The 19,758-nt window shown below is 38.8% G+C and overlaps 1 protein-coding gene across 1 annotated transcript in view; it reads right to left on the bottom strand.

Annotated features, from left to right (window-relative positions):
- Positions 1–364: 364 nt before the first annotated feature.
- PPM1E (protein phosphatase, Mg2+/Mn2+ dependent 1E) overlaps positions 365–19,758 on the bottom strand; it is a 187,541-nt gene continuing 168,147 nt past the window's right edge. The window contains exons 3-7 of the mRNA XM_007449065.1: positions 15,735–15,934; positions 9,391–9,579; positions 6,896–7,039; positions 6,564–6,657; positions 365–1,461 (exon numbers count right to left, since the gene is read on the bottom strand). Coding sequence (XP_007449127.1) covers positions 365–1,461; positions 6,564–6,657; positions 6,896–7,039; positions 9,391–9,579; positions 15,735–15,934 — 1,724 coding nt within the window. The remainder of the gene's footprint in view (positions 1,462–6,563; positions 6,658–6,895; positions 7,040–9,390; positions 9,580–15,734; positions 15,935–19,758) is intronic.

The raw sequence follows: 19,758 nt of genomic DNA, 5'->3' as shown, positions 1-19,758 counted from the left end.
ATCAGAACAGATTTCACCTGCCGTGAGATTTCAACACTATATCTCCTGACTGAAATAACCAACTTGCAAGCTTCCACTAGTGACGTGAAGGGGTCATGGGGTGGGGGTGGTACGTAGGTACAGAGACACGTCACTGGGACCAGGTGTATAATTTTGCTAGTGAAACCGCCAGTACTTTTTTATTAGATTGAAAACACTGTAGTGAGTTTCCTAGAGATCTATTTACATTTAAGAGTTGAGCCATCCACGGCTCATCATAATGAAGCACACAATATTTCAGAAATGTCTACCTTGTTTCTACTCTGATAGTGATGTCTTTATTGGGGAAGAGCTAGCTAGCCTACTTTAAAGAGAAAGTTATTTATTATATTTTAAAACTCCAGGGAAGAGCTGGGTATGGAACAGCATTACTCTTTTTAAGCTTCCCCATCATGTTTTCACTGTACCCTTTCCAACTGTTTTGTCTCCATGGCAGAGAACTTCTTAACATCCTATTTCTCTTCCCACTTCGAATAAGTGAGGACAGGCTAGTGCCTGTTTTGTGGGAAGGCTCTCGAGCGGAGAGAAAAGAATAAAACTTTGGATTAAACCTGAATCCGTGCCGCCTCTTTGAGTAGTGGTAGTGTAAACGATACAATCTAGAAACTCTCTTTCCCAGGAATTTGAACTGTTCATTTTCCAGCCTAGAACAAACAGGAGACAAGCTCTCCATTCTGCATATCTGCTGCCCTGCTGCACCCAAATTAAAAGAAGAGGGAAACTCTCCTGCTGAACCCAAATTAAAAGAAGAGGGAAACTCTCCAGCACCACTCCGTTCAGGCAATGATGATTGAACTGATTTTTCCTCCATTATTAGCTCATTAATAAAATTTGCTTTCTTTGGTGCACCAGGACCAAACATCTCAACTGGTGGCAAAAACTGGGCACTGTGAGGTTTGCTTGCTTCTATTTGTGTGAGATCTAGGTAGCCTGGGTCTTCCAGCACGTTGATTTGGGACCCTGGGCTCAGGCTAGTTCTATCAGTGAATGAATCCACACGCCCATCATAGCCTAGATCGGCTGGTGCTGAGCACTGGTGCTGAGGCCAAGGGCGTTTGCACTCTCCATGATTCTCCTTATCATCCCCACCATCTTCTTGCCCTCCTTGAAAAGAGTTCTCTGTCCAATCTGATTCCTCACTAACATTTACAGCTTTGTTCATGTCCCTCAGGAATACCACAATAACAGTGATGTTATCACTTGACCCAGCATCACGAGCTGATGCCACTAATTTGTGGGCAACCATGCTGCTGTCTCCATTATTCTCCTTCAAGTGATCAGACACAACTTTCACTGCCTCATCAGGGTTCACGGTATCATAGAAGCCATCACAGGCCAGAATGAGGTAGTCTTCAGTTCCATCCAAAACAGTAGAGGCAGAATCTGCATCCCCACAGATATATGGCTTATGTTCAGCATCTCCTGTGGGAATTAGAAAATAGGTCAGATTTTGGTTTATCTTGCATGTAAAAATGTTTATGGCCAGCTCAAATGGCCTAAGCAGAGAAGGGTCCTCTGTTGAGGGAACAGTATCAGCAAAGATAGAGGTAACTGTTAGGGAGTAATTTGTACTTGAATATTGGGTGCTTGGAGTGGCAACAGACTGGAGACCTGGGGCCCAACTAAGCTAGGTTTCTGTCACCAGATTACTGAGATAATTCATCATCTACAGTGCATTTTGGAACTTTCAGATCCAGAGCACTTCCAGATCCCTTGCTTGTTTATATTCGTTGTTTTCCTTTAGTACTTGGAGAGAGCCTTAGCAAACAGGTCCTTTGCCTGTTGGGTAACCAAATAACATTACTACAAGGGATACTCATTTACTTCTTTACATAAAAAACATGGAGTATTGAGCAATAGTTCCTAGTTTAGGGTATCATAATTCATTGGCAAACAGTAGTTAAAAAAAATTTTTTTTTTTTTTTTTTACAGAATGCTTTATCATTCTTAAAGCGGTAGCATATAGCTTATAGTGGTTAACAGTGCAAGCCCTGGAGTCAGACTGCCTGCATCCAGATCTTAGCATTTGTTACTTACAAACCCTCTTCAATTACTGTCCATTTTATTGTACTAAAACTGAACTATCTGCTTAGGGGAAGATAAAATGAAGTTACATATACTTACTTAAACGATGTGGCCATATTGTCACTGTTTCTGATATCTGTTATAGGTTCTCTCCTACCCAAGGAAAGTTCTCTCCAATATTTAACATCCCTGTTTAATCCTCAAATAGGCCCTTAAAGCTCAATGGGAACCCTATGGATAACTCTGCTAGAACCACTGTGGGCCACATACCCTAACGAGCAGGCTGCATGACGGGACACCCTGAACAACAGATACTTACTTAATATTTAATTACCTGGGTTAGTTCATCTACAAAGTAATAAACTAGTCTTTTTCACAGACTAAGGTAGCCAGAACCATCTTCCTCAAGTATGGTTTTGATTTCGTCAACTTCACTGCTATACTATGGCACCTCCCAATAGCCTGTTAAAGCTAATTAAAACTTCCAATCAGGCTTCCCTGGTGATGCAGTGGTTGAGAGTCCGCCTGCCGATGCAGGGGACACGGGTTCGTGCCCCGGTCCGGGAAGATCCCACATGCCGCGGAGCAGCTGGGCCCATGAGCCATGGCCGCTGAGCCTGCGCGTCCAGAGCCTGTGCTCCGCAATGGGAGAAGCCACAACAGTGAGAGGCCCGCATACCGCAAAAAAAAAACCAAAAAACAAAAACAAAATCAAAAACAGAACTTCCAATCACTGGGGATTCAGTGTCCTCCACCAATCCACTTTACTAAATTTCCCCATTCCCTACTCCACCTGACTGTATTATTATCATCATTATTTTCTGAATTCCAACTCTAAAAATAAATGTGTTCTGAGTCATACTGTTCCCAAAAATCTTAGTGCTTCAATTAAAAGGCTACTGCAACTGTTAGTTTGGAACAGAACATACAAAGATCTGCACAGAGAAAATGCTGCCAAAATTCTGGCTTTTCACCTGATCTACTGTTGGATGTCAAATTCATGACATTTTGCCCCCAAATTTGGTGGGAGGGCATAATTATCCATTTCATTGTAGAAATGGCAACATCCTTTTGTCTAAAACTTTCTCTCTCCATATGCTAGATAACATATGCCTCTTGTCAACTTTGGATCATGAATCTGAAGGGCTCATGGGGAGAAACAGTTGAAAAGCGTTTTATTTTTAAAGTGTTAAGTGTTATTTACTTTCTAAGTAGAGTTGAACTCTGCTCAGGAGTCCTTTTTCTTTTTAATTAATTAATTAATTTATTTATTTATTTATGTATGGCTGTGTTGGGTCTTCATTGCTGTGCCCTGGCTTCCTCTAGTTGCGGCGAGCGGGGGCTACTTCTTGTTGTGGTGCACGGGCTTCTCATTGCGGTGGCTTCTCTTGTTGCCGAGCACAGGCTCTAGGTGTGTGGGCATCAGTAGTTCTGGAGTGTGGGCTCAGTAGTTGTGGCTCACAGGCCCTAGAGCGCAGGCTTAGTAGTTGTGGCGCACGGGCTCAGTTGCTCCGCAGTATGTGGGATCTTCCCGGACCAGGGCTCGAACCCGTGTCCCCTGCATTGGCAGGCAGATTCTTAACCACTGCGCCACCAGGGAAGTCCCAGGAGTCCTTTTTCTTGTCCTTATTTAGCCCCTATTTTATTCCATGAGCTTTCCAAATCTTTCTCACATTCTTCAACTCTTTCCAATTAAGTTACTGGATTTTGGTAGATGGCCTAATTTCCTACTTCAAAGAAAATTAAGTTTATCAGGCCTGAATTCCCTCAATTCCTCCCTCTGACTTAAAAAAAAAAAAAACTTTAGTGACTCACCTATATCCACAACCATTTTCTATTTTCAAAATTCTATGACTTGACCTCTGCAGCATTTGACCCTGTTGACTACATACTCCTAGAAACCCCCTTCCCCAGCATCTGTGATACCCCATTTCTATATCTCTGATCCCTTCCTGATTTTCTTCACTGGCTCCTTCACTTAAAATCACCAAAAATCATTGTGTGCTAAGACTGTGCCAGACAGGGTTCTAAGTGTGGTGTGTGTATTATGCCATTTAATACAGAAACTCTATGAGTTAGATACTGTTACTATTCCTGCTTTACTAAGGGACAAACAGATACAGAGCAGTGCAGTAAGTTTCTCAAGACCCGCAGCTGGTAAAGTGGCAGAGCCAAGGTACAAGCCCAGAGAGCATGAGTTCATGTTAGTCCCATCCTTGGTCTCTCTTCACACGAAATATTCCTGGGCAAGGTCATCCATTCCTGTAGTTTCAACTCACACACACACACACACACACACACACACACACACACACACGGCAAGGTCATCCATTCCTGTAGTTTCAACTAACACACACACACACACACACACACCACCACCACCACCACCACCACCACCACCACCACCACCACTTCACAGGTTGCTAATATTATTGCCAAAATGGGATGAATTCCCATATCTCTAACTCAGAACTCTGCTCAGGTCCAGATCTGTATTTCCAATTGCATATAAATTATCTCTTCCAAGACATCCCACAGGCACCTAGAATATAAAATATGTCCAAAATGAACTCATTATCTGCCCTCCTCCCCACTCCCAAACTGCTGCTGCTGCTTTATTACAAATGTTTTATCGTCTTCTCAGTCACACAAGTCCGAAACCTGGAAGTTAACTTTCCTCTTCCCCCACAAACTGTCGTTTCTGTCTCAGCAATTTATACCCTCCTCTGTATCCCGTTTTTAGCTGTCCTATCTCTGAAACAAGTTGTATCAACAGCCTCCTGAATGACCTCTCATCTAGGCTTTCTACTCTAGTTCGTCTTCCATAATTATTACAAACATTTATAAATACAAACCTGACCACATGGGCCCTCGTCTTATTCACCTGACAAAGTCCAGACACTTAGCCTGGCATTTAAGCCCCTTTGCACTCTGGTGCCAACACTTCTCTCTTCCCTCTCCCACCCTCTGCCCCAGCCTCCTGCACTTGTCACTGTTCCTAAAACAAGACATGCCCTTTGAGATGCCCATGTGTTTGTATTCGCCGTACCTGGGATGTCCTTCTCTGCACACTATTCTCCATGTCCACTTCAGAAGTCACTTCCTCTCTGAAGTCAGCCTGGTTTTCTCTTAGATTGTCACTTATTCAAGGACATTCTTTCCCTGCTTTTCCCCCTTGTGTCATATTTTTAGAAGCAAGAAATGATAAGTATCCTCTAGTATAAAGTTGGTTCTATAACAAGCATTAAAGTTACTTCTCAATACTCAAAGACAGATCAAGAGAAGAGGTCTTTGGTTGGAGTTGTCAAAAATAATTCTATTTGAGGGTGTGTTTTAGAAATCAGAAATTTCTCCCTTTTGGCCTTATTCCAGAGTTCCTAATAATTCCCTCAGTCTAAGGTAAAGCCAGCTCTCAGTTTTTCAAGAGGTACTGCAGAATCTCTGAGCTCCCTCCTTCTCTCTCAGCCTCTGCTGCTCCCATTTGGGCCACTTCACAGCTTGCCAGCACCTTCCCAAAGAGTAGGAGGGAAATCACATCAGTGGTGAAACTGAAATCAGTCCTTTGAGATTCTGTTAATGTTCCTGGAATATTTTGGTGATGATAAGCAAAATGTGGGGATTAGACCTCAATTCCATTTGTCCATGTTATCCCTATGTCAGACTTCTTCATTTATTTAGGAGGCAGTGACCGAGAACTGCAGTTTATATGCATATATGCATACGACCCATACAGACACACGCACTTTGATTTGTTCTTTTAAAAAAAAAACATAAAGTGGAGCTGAGCCATGAAGCCTAAAGCAATAGACCCAGGTGCAAAAGTGAAACAGACAGAAACAGTACTTATAGCCCAGTTCTTTGAACTACACCTTTGCATTCTGTCCAAACAGCTTAGCTGTTTACTCTCTCAATTTTAGACAAAGAGTTTTATCGACTTCCCCTTCTTTTAAAGAATTTAGGTCCAGGGAAGCAGATTCGCTGAAACCCCAGTGTTATCTGACACATTACTATATTCCACATATAGTAAAATTAGTTTTCTAATTTTAATGTAGTAAAAATTGTTTTCATCTAAAAAGCACATTATTTGTGTCATTTTAGAATTCATTGAAAAAACTAAAGATACAATAAGGAAGGTAAAATATGGGGGGGAAGCTTCTATTTTATGGCAAGTACTTATTTAAGCTAAGTATGACCCAAAATGGAATGAAAATCACTGTGGTTTTAAGCAGATTTGTATGTTAAAGATTAAAGGCTTCCATTAAAAAAAGAAACTTGTAAGAGAACATTTCTTAATATAGTTCTTTTAAGAATGGAATTTATATAAATGAGTAGGTTAAATAATTAATTAAAAGAAGCATTATCCAAATGTTATTTTAAACAGTAATAAGCACTCTGAAAATCTGTTATTTTCTCAGGTTCCCTTGTTGTATCAGATTAATATAAGACAGTGTTCTGGAAAAGGAAGTTTGGAGAAACAAAAATTAATCGGTTTTTCCTACCAATAGCTCTGGAGACCGACAGACTTCCATTCACCCTCCAGGCACCAAACCAGACTACACAACCTCCAAGGGCCTCAATTCGCTGCTTTTCATCCTGTACAGTAATGTAATAGAAAGAAGCAAATAACTGGATTCAGGATTTATTCATCTACCTTAACAGTAAACAACAGATATAATACTCATCAGCTTCCTGGAAAGGGTTCTCTTTATTTTTCCTTTGGAAGGTGGGCATGGCTACTGAGATAATGGTGATAATTATAATAATAAGTGAAAATCAGTGACTGGAAAACTGCCTTTGTGGCATGTGCCCTAACAGAACAGACCACACTTACCTCTCTGTCCGGTTTGTGTGGCTTCATTAGTTCAACAGCTTGGCCCTTTCTCACAAGCATAACCTGGGAATCACCTACCCAGGCCACATGTAGCATGTTGCCTCTGATAAAAGTCACCACTCCTGTGGTCCCGCATCTTAAGCTCTGAAAGTAATTTAAATAAGAGTCACTAAAAATAAGTAGACAGCAAATTCTCATTGAGAAGCAATTTATAGGTAATACAAACTTTTCAGTTGGAAGCTAGACTACTAATAACTCGATTTCACAAATAGCAATTCCCATTTCTCAGTGCATTCTTATGTGCTTGTATGTATTTATATGTGCACACACACATACAGATCCATTTTATCTGTGATATGCAAGGCAGAGACAATTATCCATTCCATTTTATACACAGGTACTATGGCAGGTTATGTGACTTGCCCAAGATCAGGTAACTGATTAGAACAGAACTGAAATTTTTTCCTCCTAGTCCAGTGCTAAGCCACTATAGCAGTCCTTAGAGTAAAGATTTCCATACTCTGGTCTCTGTTTTGTTCAGGGGGAGAGTCCTGGCTTCATAAAATAACATACAAAGCATCTGGTGTGTACACAACAAATGCTTCCATACTCTGGATATTAAAACAGGAGCCCTGGAGTGCTAAGTTGCTTGTACCTTTAAAAAACAAAAATAAAATTTCCTACAATAATTTTAGGGACCTTTGCTTTTGGAACACTGCATAAAAAAACAAACAGCCTGGAATTTCATCACAATAGCTCAGTACCACTGTACTTAATGTACTTGATACTACTATCCTAAAATGACATCTCCATTTGACATGAGTCACTACCAAACGAGCATGACTTTCTGTTACTAAGGACTTGGCCTAAATTAGAACCAATGCGTCAAGATGGTAGAAGGCCCCTTGTATCCAATGAGAAAACAACTTCTCATTCTCCCTATATAGGGAAAGTTTGTTATAAATCCTCACCCACCAATAAAATGTCTTCCCACACAGAATGTTCAAAACCTCAGCCCCCTGGAACACACGATAAAGACACTTCAGTACATATGCCCCTGAGAGAACAGGAGGCAGGGCTGCTGCACAACAGGAATAGCTACTTTCTTCCCAGCAGTTAGCAGCACATGGAAGCACAAGGAGAAAAGTAACTGCTGAGACAAACCTAAATTATTCACGAGAACTGCTGGCAAGACTAAGAGACACTAGGATCATTGGCAAAGCAAATGAGGTGAACACGGTCAGAAAAAAAAGCCATGATTTTGAGGACACAGAGTTTAAAATGGATAGGACGGAGGATGAGGAAGACAAGGTGATTCTCTTAGTTTCACGTTGATGATGTACAGATCACCTCTCAGGGGCCAGGTCTTGTCCTCAGTCAGAATGATGACAGCCGGCAGCTCCAAGACAGGCAGAACCAAGCAATGCTGGCCCTCCAGAGACTGGCAGTCTGAGGTCAATAACTGTATTTTGTTTTCTAGCCCCACCTCTATTTGCAGACCACAGTGGTTACTACTGTTGGATATGCATATTAACTAAACCTGGGGTGCAGGTGGGGAGATAGAGAATACTGCCCTTGCTTAACACCAAGTAGTTCTGAATTATTGCTTCATTAATTCCAAACCCCACTGTTGCTGTGTAGCATAACTATGAGATCAAAGAAAAGGATTCAATGATTACCCTGTTCTCTCCATTTCAAAAAGAGTTAATAATGTTTAAGTCATAGGGCAGGAGTCTTATTTTCTGTGTGTATACAATTCTACAATTACTTTTTAAAATTAAAAGTTATTCTCTTCCTGTTAGTCCCTAGTTGGAAATGAACATAAAGTCCTGTAGTTAATTGTGTACCAATGCCCAGAATGATAATAGATTAAAATTTTTACTTTTAGATCTTAATTTAGAGCCCCTGTCATTCATTCAGAGTAAAACCTTAGGTCTGATTAACCTTAAGAAATTAGGACATGAGCTCTGACCTTTCTTCCTGTTAAGAGAAAATCAGTTCAAGGATCATCTAAGGATTCACTCTCTCCAAGCAAAACTTTCTTCAAGAGATACACAGCAAAACACTGCCGACCCATTTAGGACCAACTGTATCGAGAAATCCCAGCTTCTGTTTCTCTTTTATAGACCACTGTTTTAATCACCATATCCAGATTTTGTCAGCAAAAGTCTGCTTAGAGAGATGGTCCTGGTGTGAACCTGACAGGCAATGGTGAATAAGATAAAAGTCACCTGCCAGATCCAGCAATGGACTGGCTTTCTAGAAAATTATAGCTTGGGAGTTTCTATACAGTACATCATAGCACCCCACTAAATCTATTCCTAAAGAGGGAGTTAGAACTACAACAATCCAATACTGTGTGTCAAGAATATAGTTTGGAAGAGAGCTTTAAATAATGTCTACCACAAGAGAAAATCCAAAATAGCCTTTTAGCCACAGAACAAGTAGATCTCAGCTAATACATCATGGCTGGAATTTATGTGGAAACGGCATACCTCCCTGGCTGCTTTCTGTACAAACCGCTCGTCAGTGACCCGGAAGGCCCGGCACAGGGCCTCAGCAGGATCATGGGGGAACATCTCCTGGCGTACTAAGTTAACATGCAGGTGAATGGAGGCATAAATGGCAGCGTCCACTCCCCCATGGCCATCAAACACTGCAAAGTAAGCTTGTTCTTCCTGGTCCTGCCAATAGGAACACAGAAACAGTTAAGGGAGTTAGGTATAGCATGACTCAAATGAGCCAATCCCCCGCACTGTTGCCCATCCTCCTCCACTGCTTTGTCACCCAGATAATGAGACTAAATGTTTCCCGTTTCTGACGTGCCTGATCAAATGCTAAAATACCTGCAACATTAGGGCATCTGTGTTTACACACCAGAACACTGGAACACGTCATGCCCAATTAGCTCAGGCTGAAGCGCCCTCTCTCCCTGTGAAAGCTGTTGTCTTGCACCATGGAAACCACCTACATACATTGGCTTCAAAGTTGCTGTTATAAGTTGTGGGGAGGGGGAGAAAGAGAAGATATGAGGAGGAATTAAAGCAAAGGCTGTTCTGGATTGAGGATTTTTGTCAAAATGAAAGTACTTTAATAAAATCAGAAACTGAGAACAATAGGAAATAACTGGCCTTCCAAGCACAAGGCCAATTATGTTAGATTGTTTAAAATACACAGAGAAAATGAAAGCATACACATACCTCTAAACTATGATATCGCCTTCATAAATCATTCATGGTCACATTGTATTCTCACCATAAATAACACAGTCTCTAAATTGGTTACCCGAACTTGAACCACATCAGATGTCTGTATGTCTTTACCTCATCCCCTAATTCAATATGTAGCTTCACATGTCCTAGCTCACCCTCTGCTTGAAGCCCTATGGCAGCTGCCAGAAGAGAGTCTTCCAAACCTGTGATTTGTCTCGACAACGGAAGCCTAATCACGAGAGTACATTTAACTCATTAAGTACTTAGTTTTTTCTTTCTCTTCAACTCAAGTGTTTAAACCTCAGCTCTAGCTCACTTAGGAGATCTGTAACTCACTGAACTCTCAGTGAGTTCTGGGCTCCTTTTAGGCAACACTATGTAATGATTTTCATTTGGAAGCTTTGACTTCTTCCTTGGGCTCTTGGAGAGTTCAGTTGAGTCCAGGCCCTGTCATTCAAAGTGAATAAAATATACAAAGTAAAGCATATAATTTTCTTGTGCTTGTTTTTTCATCTATTAGGTAGGGATGAGTTGGTATCTCATGGGAATTTGGAAGGACTACTAAAATATACTAAAACAACAGGTATATTTGTGCTTTGAAAAAGTTCTTTTTAAACGAACTACTACATTTACAAAAGTACCAAATATAAATGTCCATAGAGTAATGATACAACCTAATATTATGAAATCTATATCTAATACAGATTATTACAACTAGTTAATTTCGCAATATAATCAAACCATCTATAATGCCACTGAAGGTGACATTGATAAATAGAACTCTTTAGAAAAAAACTTCTGACATGTAGAATTTCTACCTTGTACTAAAGAAGTACTCATTTTTCGACAAGGGAGTAATATCCAAACTATATTAAAATATATATAATATGTTAAAAAACATATTAAATATATAAAATATAAATGTATTTATATACATTTATAAATACATTATATACTATTTATTATATAAATAGTTCATACAAAGTCAATATCAAAAAAACCCAAATAACCCAATCAAAAAAAATGGGCAGAAGACCTGAATAGACATTTTTCCAAAGAAGATACACAGATGACTAACAGGCATATGAAAAGACACTCAACATGGCTAATTATCAGAGAAATGCAAATCAAAGGAACAAAGAGATATCACCTCACACCTATCTGAATGGCCATCATCAGGAAGAACACAAATAACAAATGTTGGAGAGAATGTAGAGAAAAGGGAACCTCCTACACTGTTGATGGGAATGTAAATTGATGCAGCCACTGTGGAAAACAATATGGATGCTCCTCAAAAAACTAAAAATAGAACTACCATATGATCCAGCGATTCCATTCCTGGGTATATATCCAGAAAAAACAAAAACACTAATTCAAAAAGATACCTGCACCTCAATGTTCACAGCAGCACTATTTACAATTGCCAAGATAAGGAAACAACCCAAGTGTCCATCAATAGATGAGTGGATAAAGAAGATGTGAAATAGATATATATTATTCAGCCATAAAAAAGAAATTCTGCCATTTGCAACAACACAGATAGACCTAGAGAATATTATGCTTAGTGAAATAAGTCAAACAGGGAAAGACAGATACTATATGATATCGCTTATATGTAGAATCTAAAAAATAAACCAAACAAACGTATATAATAAAACAGAAGCAGACTCACAGATATAGAAAACAAACTAGTGGTTACTAGTGGGGAGTGGGAAGAGGGGAGGGGTGAGATAGGGATATAGGATTCGGAGATATAAACTACTATGTATAAAATAAATAAGCAACAAGGATATATTATATAGTACAGGGAATTATAGCCATTATTCTTCTAATAACTTTTAATGGAATATAATCTGTAAAAATACTGAATCACTATGCTGTATACTTGAAACTAATAATGTAAATCAACTATAATTCAATTTTTAAAAAAGGGATAAAGAGATGTGGTGTGTATGTATACACACACACACACACACACACACACACACACACACAAAATAGAATGGTACTCAGCCATAAAAAAGAATGTAATTTTGCTGTTTGCAACAACATGGATAGACTTGGAGGGCATTACGTTTAGTGAAACAAGTCAGACAGAGAAAGACAAATACTATATATTATCACTTGTATGTGCAATCTAAATAAAAAATTAATATAACAAAATGGAAATAGGCTCACAGATACAGAGAACAAACTAGTGATTACCAATGGGGAGAGGGAAGGGGGGGCAATGTAAGGGTAGGGGATTAAGAGACACAAATGACTATATATAAAATAAATAAGCTACAAGGATATAATGTATAGCACAGGGAATACAGCCAATATTTTATAATAACTTTAAATGGACTATATAATCTATAAAAATTCTGAATCACTATATTGCACACCTGAAACTAATTATAAATCAAAATACCTCGATAAAAAATTCTTATTTAAAATAAATAGCAGTAAATTTTTTTTAATGTACTCATTTTTAAACAGCTCAATTGGCAGGATGAGGGTAAAATTGAAAAACTGCATGTCCAAGCAGTGGTTTTTGGTTTTGGGGTTTTTTTGAATTTTTGAATTTTTTTTTTTTTTTTATACAGTAGGTTCTTATTAGTTACCCATTCTATACAGATTAGTGTATATATGTCAATCCCAATCTCCCAATTCATCCGAGCAGTTTTTAAATGATGAGTGGGCTGATATGGGATCATCACAAAGAGGAAGGGGGCAATAATAGCTTTATGTGGGCATGAGAATATAACTTTAAACAATGTGAGATTGGTGAGGAGATTCTTAAACAATATAACATCAGAAGAAACAAAGGAGCCAAGTGGATCTCTTTAAAAGAAATACTGATGTCTTCCCTGTTATAAAGATAACGTACGTCTATGGAAGCAACTTAAATGTCCATCGACAGATGAATGAATAAAGAAGATGTGGTATGTGTGTGAGTGTGTCTGTGTGTTGGTGTGTGTGTGTGTGTGTGTGTGTGTGTGTAATGGAATATTACTCAGCCGTAAAAAGGAAATAATGCCATTTGCAGCAACATAGATGGACCTAGAGATTATCATACTAAGTGAAGTAAGTCAGACAGAAAGACAAATACCATATATCACTTATATGTAGAATCTAAAATATGACACAAATGAACTTATTTATGAAACAGAAACAGACTCACAGACATAGAAAACAAACTTATGGTTACCAAAGGGGAAAGTGGGTGGGGAGAAATAAACTAGGAGGTTGGGACTAGCAGATACAAACTAAAATACATAAAACTGATAAACAACAAGGTCCTACTGTTTAGCACAGGGAACTATATTCAATACCCTATAATAAGGCATAATGGAAAAGAATGTGAAAAAGAATATATATATGTATTCTTCAGAATATATATATATATATATATATATATATATATATATATATATAATAACTGAGTCACGTCGCTGTACACCAGAAACTAACACAACACTGTAAATCAACTATACTTCAGTTTTTTAAAAAAGATAATGTATGTTTACTTGGACTAAGAAGAAGTGTACAGAAGGAAATAAATATCTCTAATCCCACCATCCACAGATAACCAGTCTTTTTTCTATAAATATAAATTTTTAATAAAATAAAATTAGAATCATAATGTACATAAAATTTTATATCCTGCTCTTGGTTATTTGCCATATCATTAGCATTTCCCCCAAGTCATTAAGTATTTAAATGGATAAGTACTATACATCTTATGAGCATATCATAGTAATCATTTCCTATATATGACTTAGATCATTTCCAGTTTTTTATTATTGACTATGTTGTGTAAAACATTTATGTCAAACAAAACATGTAAGGATTTCCTGCATTTCTTTTACCTTATAAAAGTAAAAGTGAAATTATCGGGTTTCCCTGGTGGCGCAGTGGTTAAGAATCCACCTGCCAATGCAGGGGACACGGGTTCGCGCCCTGGGCCGGGAAGATCCCACTTGCCACAGAGCAACAAAGCCCATGTGCCATGACTACTGAGCCTGCGCTCTAGAGCCCGCGAGCCACAATTACTGAAGCCTGTGAGCCTAGAGCCTGTGCTCGGCAACAAGAGAAGCCACCGCAATGAGACGCCTGCACACCACAACGAAGAGCAGCCCCCGCTCGCCGCAACTAGAGAAAGCCCGCGCGCAGCAATGAAGACCCAATGCAGCCAAAATTAAATACATAAAATAATTTTTTTTAAAAAGTGAAATTATCAAATCAAAGGGTGTGAGGGGCTTCCCTGGTGGTGCAGCGGTTAAGAATCCGCCTGCCAATGCAGGGGAAACGGGTTCGAGCCCTGGTCCGGGAAGATCCCACATGCCGTGGAGCAGCTAAGCCCATGCGCCACAACTACTGAAGCCCGTGCGCCTAGAGCCTGTGCTCCGCAACAGAGAAGCCACCGCCATGAGAAGCCCGCGAAGCCGGCAAACCAAAACGAAGAGTAGCCCCCGCTCGCCGCAACTAGAGAAAGCACGTGCGCAGCCAAAAATAAATAAATAAAAATTTTTTAAAAGGGTGTGAAAATTTATAAGGTTCTAAATACGTTCCCAAGTTGCCCTCAAGGTCTGTTTCACTACAGCAAAGTGCTCCTTTCTGAGTTAGGCCTTTGGGTTGACTTTTGAGGCAAAATGAAAACCAACCAGGTCAACAAACGGCCATGATGCCCTCAAACCTGAGTATAATCTTCAAGTGGGTGCAGTGATTTAAGGGCTGTTTATCACAGTACAGCCTTTAGGGGTTACATTTGCATGGGTGTGGTATTAGCTGATCTTTCTTGTAACGTAAGCACCAATTACCGGCCCACCATCACTGCTTATCAGACCTTGACAGTCAGCCAAAATTTAAAGTTAGCTGCTAAATGAAGGAAACAGTGTGCGTTGTATAAATCACTACATTGTAATTTTTAAGTTATGGACTTGAGTGAGGAAAAGCGGCAAGTGACAGGCATAGGAAACAAACCTACATCTGTTTGCATTAACATAATAGAAAAAAAAGAGGAAGATAACAAGAAAATGGTTATTAAGTTGACAAGGCTCATATGATCCAATCTGTCAGTCACAGAGATTCATGAAATGTAATTTCAGCTACTTTCCTATCTCAGAAACCAAGATTTTAAAAGTAAAATCACATGAAATCAGAAAACTGTCTTAGTCTTAAATTTATTCTTTTATGTTTGTGTTTTATGTTGCTTCAGAAACATAGTAATGTGGGAACTTAATAGACAACGTTTGATTATACTATAGAAATAGGTTCCTTTTAAAAACAGCTTTATTGAGATATAACAGCTTTCTTTTTTGTTTATATGTTTATAGAATGTCTCTGGAAGGTTACACAAGGTCTGGTAACTTTGCTTGCCTCCGTGGAGGGGATATGAAGTGTCTGAGAGACAAGGATAAGAGAGGGATTTTTATTTTCCAATTCTAAACCATGTGGATGCATTACCTATTCAAAATAACGTAAAATCTAATGGAAGCAAATTTGTGCCACTTTGCCCTTAGTCCCATTCGAACCTATCAGAGATATTACTACAATATATTAGAAGTTCTCTCGGTAGAAAACAGGCCTGTGATGGTGTTTTGCTTTCCAAATCTCACTGACACTTCAGAAGTGCCCTTTACCTCTAGGTTGAAGAGCATATTAAAGTCAGGAATGCAGACATGTTTGTCCTCCATTTTCCTGCGCATGTTTTTGATGGCATGGATTGATGTCTCATAATAAAGCTGGGGTCTCCTGCGGAGAGGGAAGTCTTTCACCCAGCTGCAGCAAATCTCGTGTAGTTTACTGAAGACAGAACGGGCCAATTTCACTGTCTCAATCTCTGTGAAAGAAACAGAAACCCCCAATGAAGACCCTTGTAAAACTGCTTTTCACTTGCCTGCTTGGTAAAGACAGAAGTAGGTCACCTTAGTCAAGCTCCTCCTTAATAGAAGTTCCTCCTTCTCAAGAGAAGTGAAATGTTGCTTCTGAAGAGAGAAAATGACAACCTATCTAGTAGAAAATCATCAGCCAGCAGCTGCCACTAAGATATCCTTATGTCATGAGGAGAAAACCTCTGAGCAGGGCTGGATCTATTCCTAGGCTGGAGTTCTTCCAGCCGGTGAAGTGCTCTGGCAACACCATCTAGTTCAGAGCACTTTTGTTTGGCTGCCAAGGTTATCATCTGGAAACCCAAGCCCCCTGTGCTTAGAAGAATGACTGAAATATGAACAGTGGTCATTCCAACTAATTGGAATATGAAAGCCTTATGAAAATAGATCATTTATTTATAAACAACAGAAATAAGAAGAGTTTACTTTGATTACCATTTGTCTTAAGTCTCTCTCTTTCTTCCTGACCTTTTCTTTTACCTCACTCCAGTTCCCTTACTTTTCTTTCCTGTAACTGATTATAATTCAGAACTAAATTATATATTTTTGTTATTTGATGTATTTTTAAATTAAAGTGGTAGGCAATAGCTTAAATAGTTTAACCAAGAGGTTAACAAATGAGTCTAAAAGTTTGATATTTCTCGAAGGAAAACATGGTTACATTCTGTCTATGTGTATAACCCTAGACAGAAGAAAGGAGATAGCAATCAGAGGATTCTTCACCCTGGACTATTAAGTCTACTACTTGACCCATTAAGTGGAGTAGACTAAGCTCACTTCTGAGGCTCCCTTGCATCCCTCAGTGGATGGACAGATGTGTAAGCCTTTCAAGCAACACTGAATAGTACTGAAGAGACTGTATCTCACATCATCTCCACTCAAGCTGTCCTCTACTCAAATTGCAGCTGTTGAAATAACCAAGGGAAGATTAGGTTATCTCAGGCCAGTATTTTAGAGGGTCCCCCTACATCCCAAGTAAAAAAATTTAGAATTCTCCAAAAAAAAAAAAAAAATTTGTTTTTTAACTTTACTAAATCAGATATAGCTTGACAGCCTAAGAAAACGTGTGCCAGATTGGCACACATGTTGCACACACCTCTTCTGACCCAGAGCACAGGTCTCAAAGAAGAGAGATGATGTGTTCTAGAATGTGGCCTCTGGGAACTTCGATGCCCGTGTTTTTATTCTTTACCCTGCTGTGGCCTTAATCTGTAACTTTACCTGTTTTCTTATTCAGAATTCTTCTTTCAGTGACTATACTCAGAAATCTGGTCTCAAGGTTTTTGTTGCTTTTCTTTTTCTCATTAACATAGTACAGGGTGGCAAACCATGTTTGTAACTTTGTCCCCTCTGACATTTTTATGTAACTGAAAGTCAAGGGTACATTTGAAAGAGAAAAGAAGTTCACAGACTAAGTACAACCTGTGGAGGTGTATATAAGAGGGAGAAACTGAGGCCAGCAGACAACCCAACGTTCTGTTTTTAGCAGCTCCAATCTCTGTCTAAAGCACCAGTTACCGGAGACTGTCTCTTTCAGCCAGCAATTACCTATTTGTATCTCTCCAACCCATCTGGTCTCTGCAACAGCATATCCCCCCAAATCCAGACCCTACACTTGGGTGTGCATTTGACTCAATCACAACAGAAGACTGCAAAACAATAAGTGAATTCAGAAACTTTAAGGGAGCATGGGGTGGGGTGAAACAAGTAACTGATATTAACAACCAGGATAGTTCCCAGATCCCCAGATAATAATATAAAACATTATATCATACTTCAGTTTGATTATTACTGTTTATATTACTCTTGGCAATATATACCTCTATTGTCCAATCGGGTAGTTTACTAGCTACATGTGGCTATTTAAATTAACTAAAATTACATAAAATTTAAAATTCAGTTTTTTGGTCACATTAGCTATATTTCAAGTACTCAGTAACTATATATGGCCACTGGCTACCACATTGGACAATGCAGGTAGAGAACATTTCCATCATTGTGCTGTCTACTGGACAGCCCTGGTGTAGACAGATTAAATTGATCAAGGGAAGCAATACCAGCTTTCTCTAATATTTAGTAAACCACTAGATCTGTCTTTGTTCACACCATCTATTATAGCTCTTACCACATTTTTAAACAATGTATAACATTTATTGACTATTTGCTACATTCTATGTCTCTGGAACATTTCACAAACAGGCAATACCATTCTCAATGAGTACTGCTTGTGAGTCTATGTGAGTCTATCTGACTCACACCCATGCTCTACTTTTCCCAAGTTAGATTGCAGATAGAGACTGTGTCTTAATTATCCTGGATTAGTCATAGTACAGTACATAGCAGATAGCAGGAGCTCATAAGATGTTGACTAAATAAATGAATAAGCAAACTTTAATAACCACTAAAATATTAAAATATTTGTATGCTTCTTGGTTGTTAATTCCTCTTCACTGATCTCTCCAACTGTTTCTACAATGATGCCATTCTTTAAAAATTACTACAACTTTATAACGTGCTTTAATATAAGGAGAACTAATTTTCCTATTATTCTTAACTTTAAAAGACGTCACTTGGGTAGTTTGACATGTTTATTCTTCCAGATGAACTAATTATTTTGTCAAAGTTTGAGGGGGAACTATGTTGCCGTTGTGTTTGGGATCATATTGAATTTACAGAGTTATTTGGGAAAAAACTGACTTCTTTTTCATATTAAATCTTATTCGGGAACAAGTTACACTGTTTCATAAATTTAAATCCTTTTTATGTTACTCAACAGAGTTTTAACATAGGTCCTTCTTATTTCTTACTGAATTTATTCCTAGTTATTTTATTTATTTGCTACTCTGAGTCAGAACTTTGTTTTAATGTGTTATTTGCCACCTAGCAAACATTCCTCTTTCTACCAGGAACATTTCCTTCTCTACTCTCAGTCCATGTGCATCTAGGGGTAAAACGTTATTCAAGTCTAGCCAGTTAGGAACCACATTCCTCTGGCCACAGTTATTCGTTCAGGAAAGGGAAATAACCCAAGCTGAGCTGATTACAATGAATCCTGTGATTTACGTAAGAGCAACTGAGTAAAGTTACTCTTATTTTCCTGCTTGTTTTGAACCTGGGCAGATGAAGATCTGGCGCTCCTAGCAGCCATTTTGCCATCCCACAGAGCCTGAAAATAAAATCAAGATGAAAAAGAGTACAGCTGAGAGTTGGAGAAATGCCAGGTCTTTATGACATCATGTGAAGCCTTGAATCTAGCTGTGTAGCCCTTACCTGAAGGGTAGCCAGTAAATTCTGTTTTGCTGAAGCCAGCGGTCACTTGCAACTAAAAAATTCTTTAGTGTATACTTTAAGCATACCTGCTAGATTTTTGGTTTGAGCCAAATTTGGTCCTACAATGTCCAAGATGTATCCATCTAGTTCTGCTCTATTAAGTGTATTTTAAAAATTAGGAATGAATATTGAAGTTTATCAAATGCTTCTTTGGGCATCCTTAGAGATTATTCTGTTTTTTTCTTTTGACCTATTAATATACAAATTATGTAATAAATGTCCCAATATTTTTGTTTTTTTCACTGCTGTTTCCCCAGGACAGTGCTAAGCTATAGTAAGCCCTCAGTAAAATACTCACTAAATGAATTGTTGTACTCACTACACAGATATTTCACTTAAGATTTTTTACATTGATTACTAAGACTTATCTCTCGTTCCTTATTTTAGTTTTGTCTTAGGCAAGTTTTGGTATCAGTGTTATGCTGGGCAAATTTTTTCTTTCCCT

Source organism: Lipotes vexillifer, unplaced genomic scaffold (assembly GCF_000442215.2).
Source record: "Lipotes vexillifer unplaced genomic scaffold, Lipotes_vexillifer_v1.1 scaffold433, whole genome shotgun sequence".
Taxonomy (NCBI): Eukaryota; Metazoa; Chordata; class Mammalia; order Artiodactyla; family Lipotidae; genus Lipotes; species Lipotes vexillifer.
The sequence above is the reverse complement of the archived record's forward strand: the minus strand, read 5'-3'. Positions and strand labels throughout refer to the sequence as shown.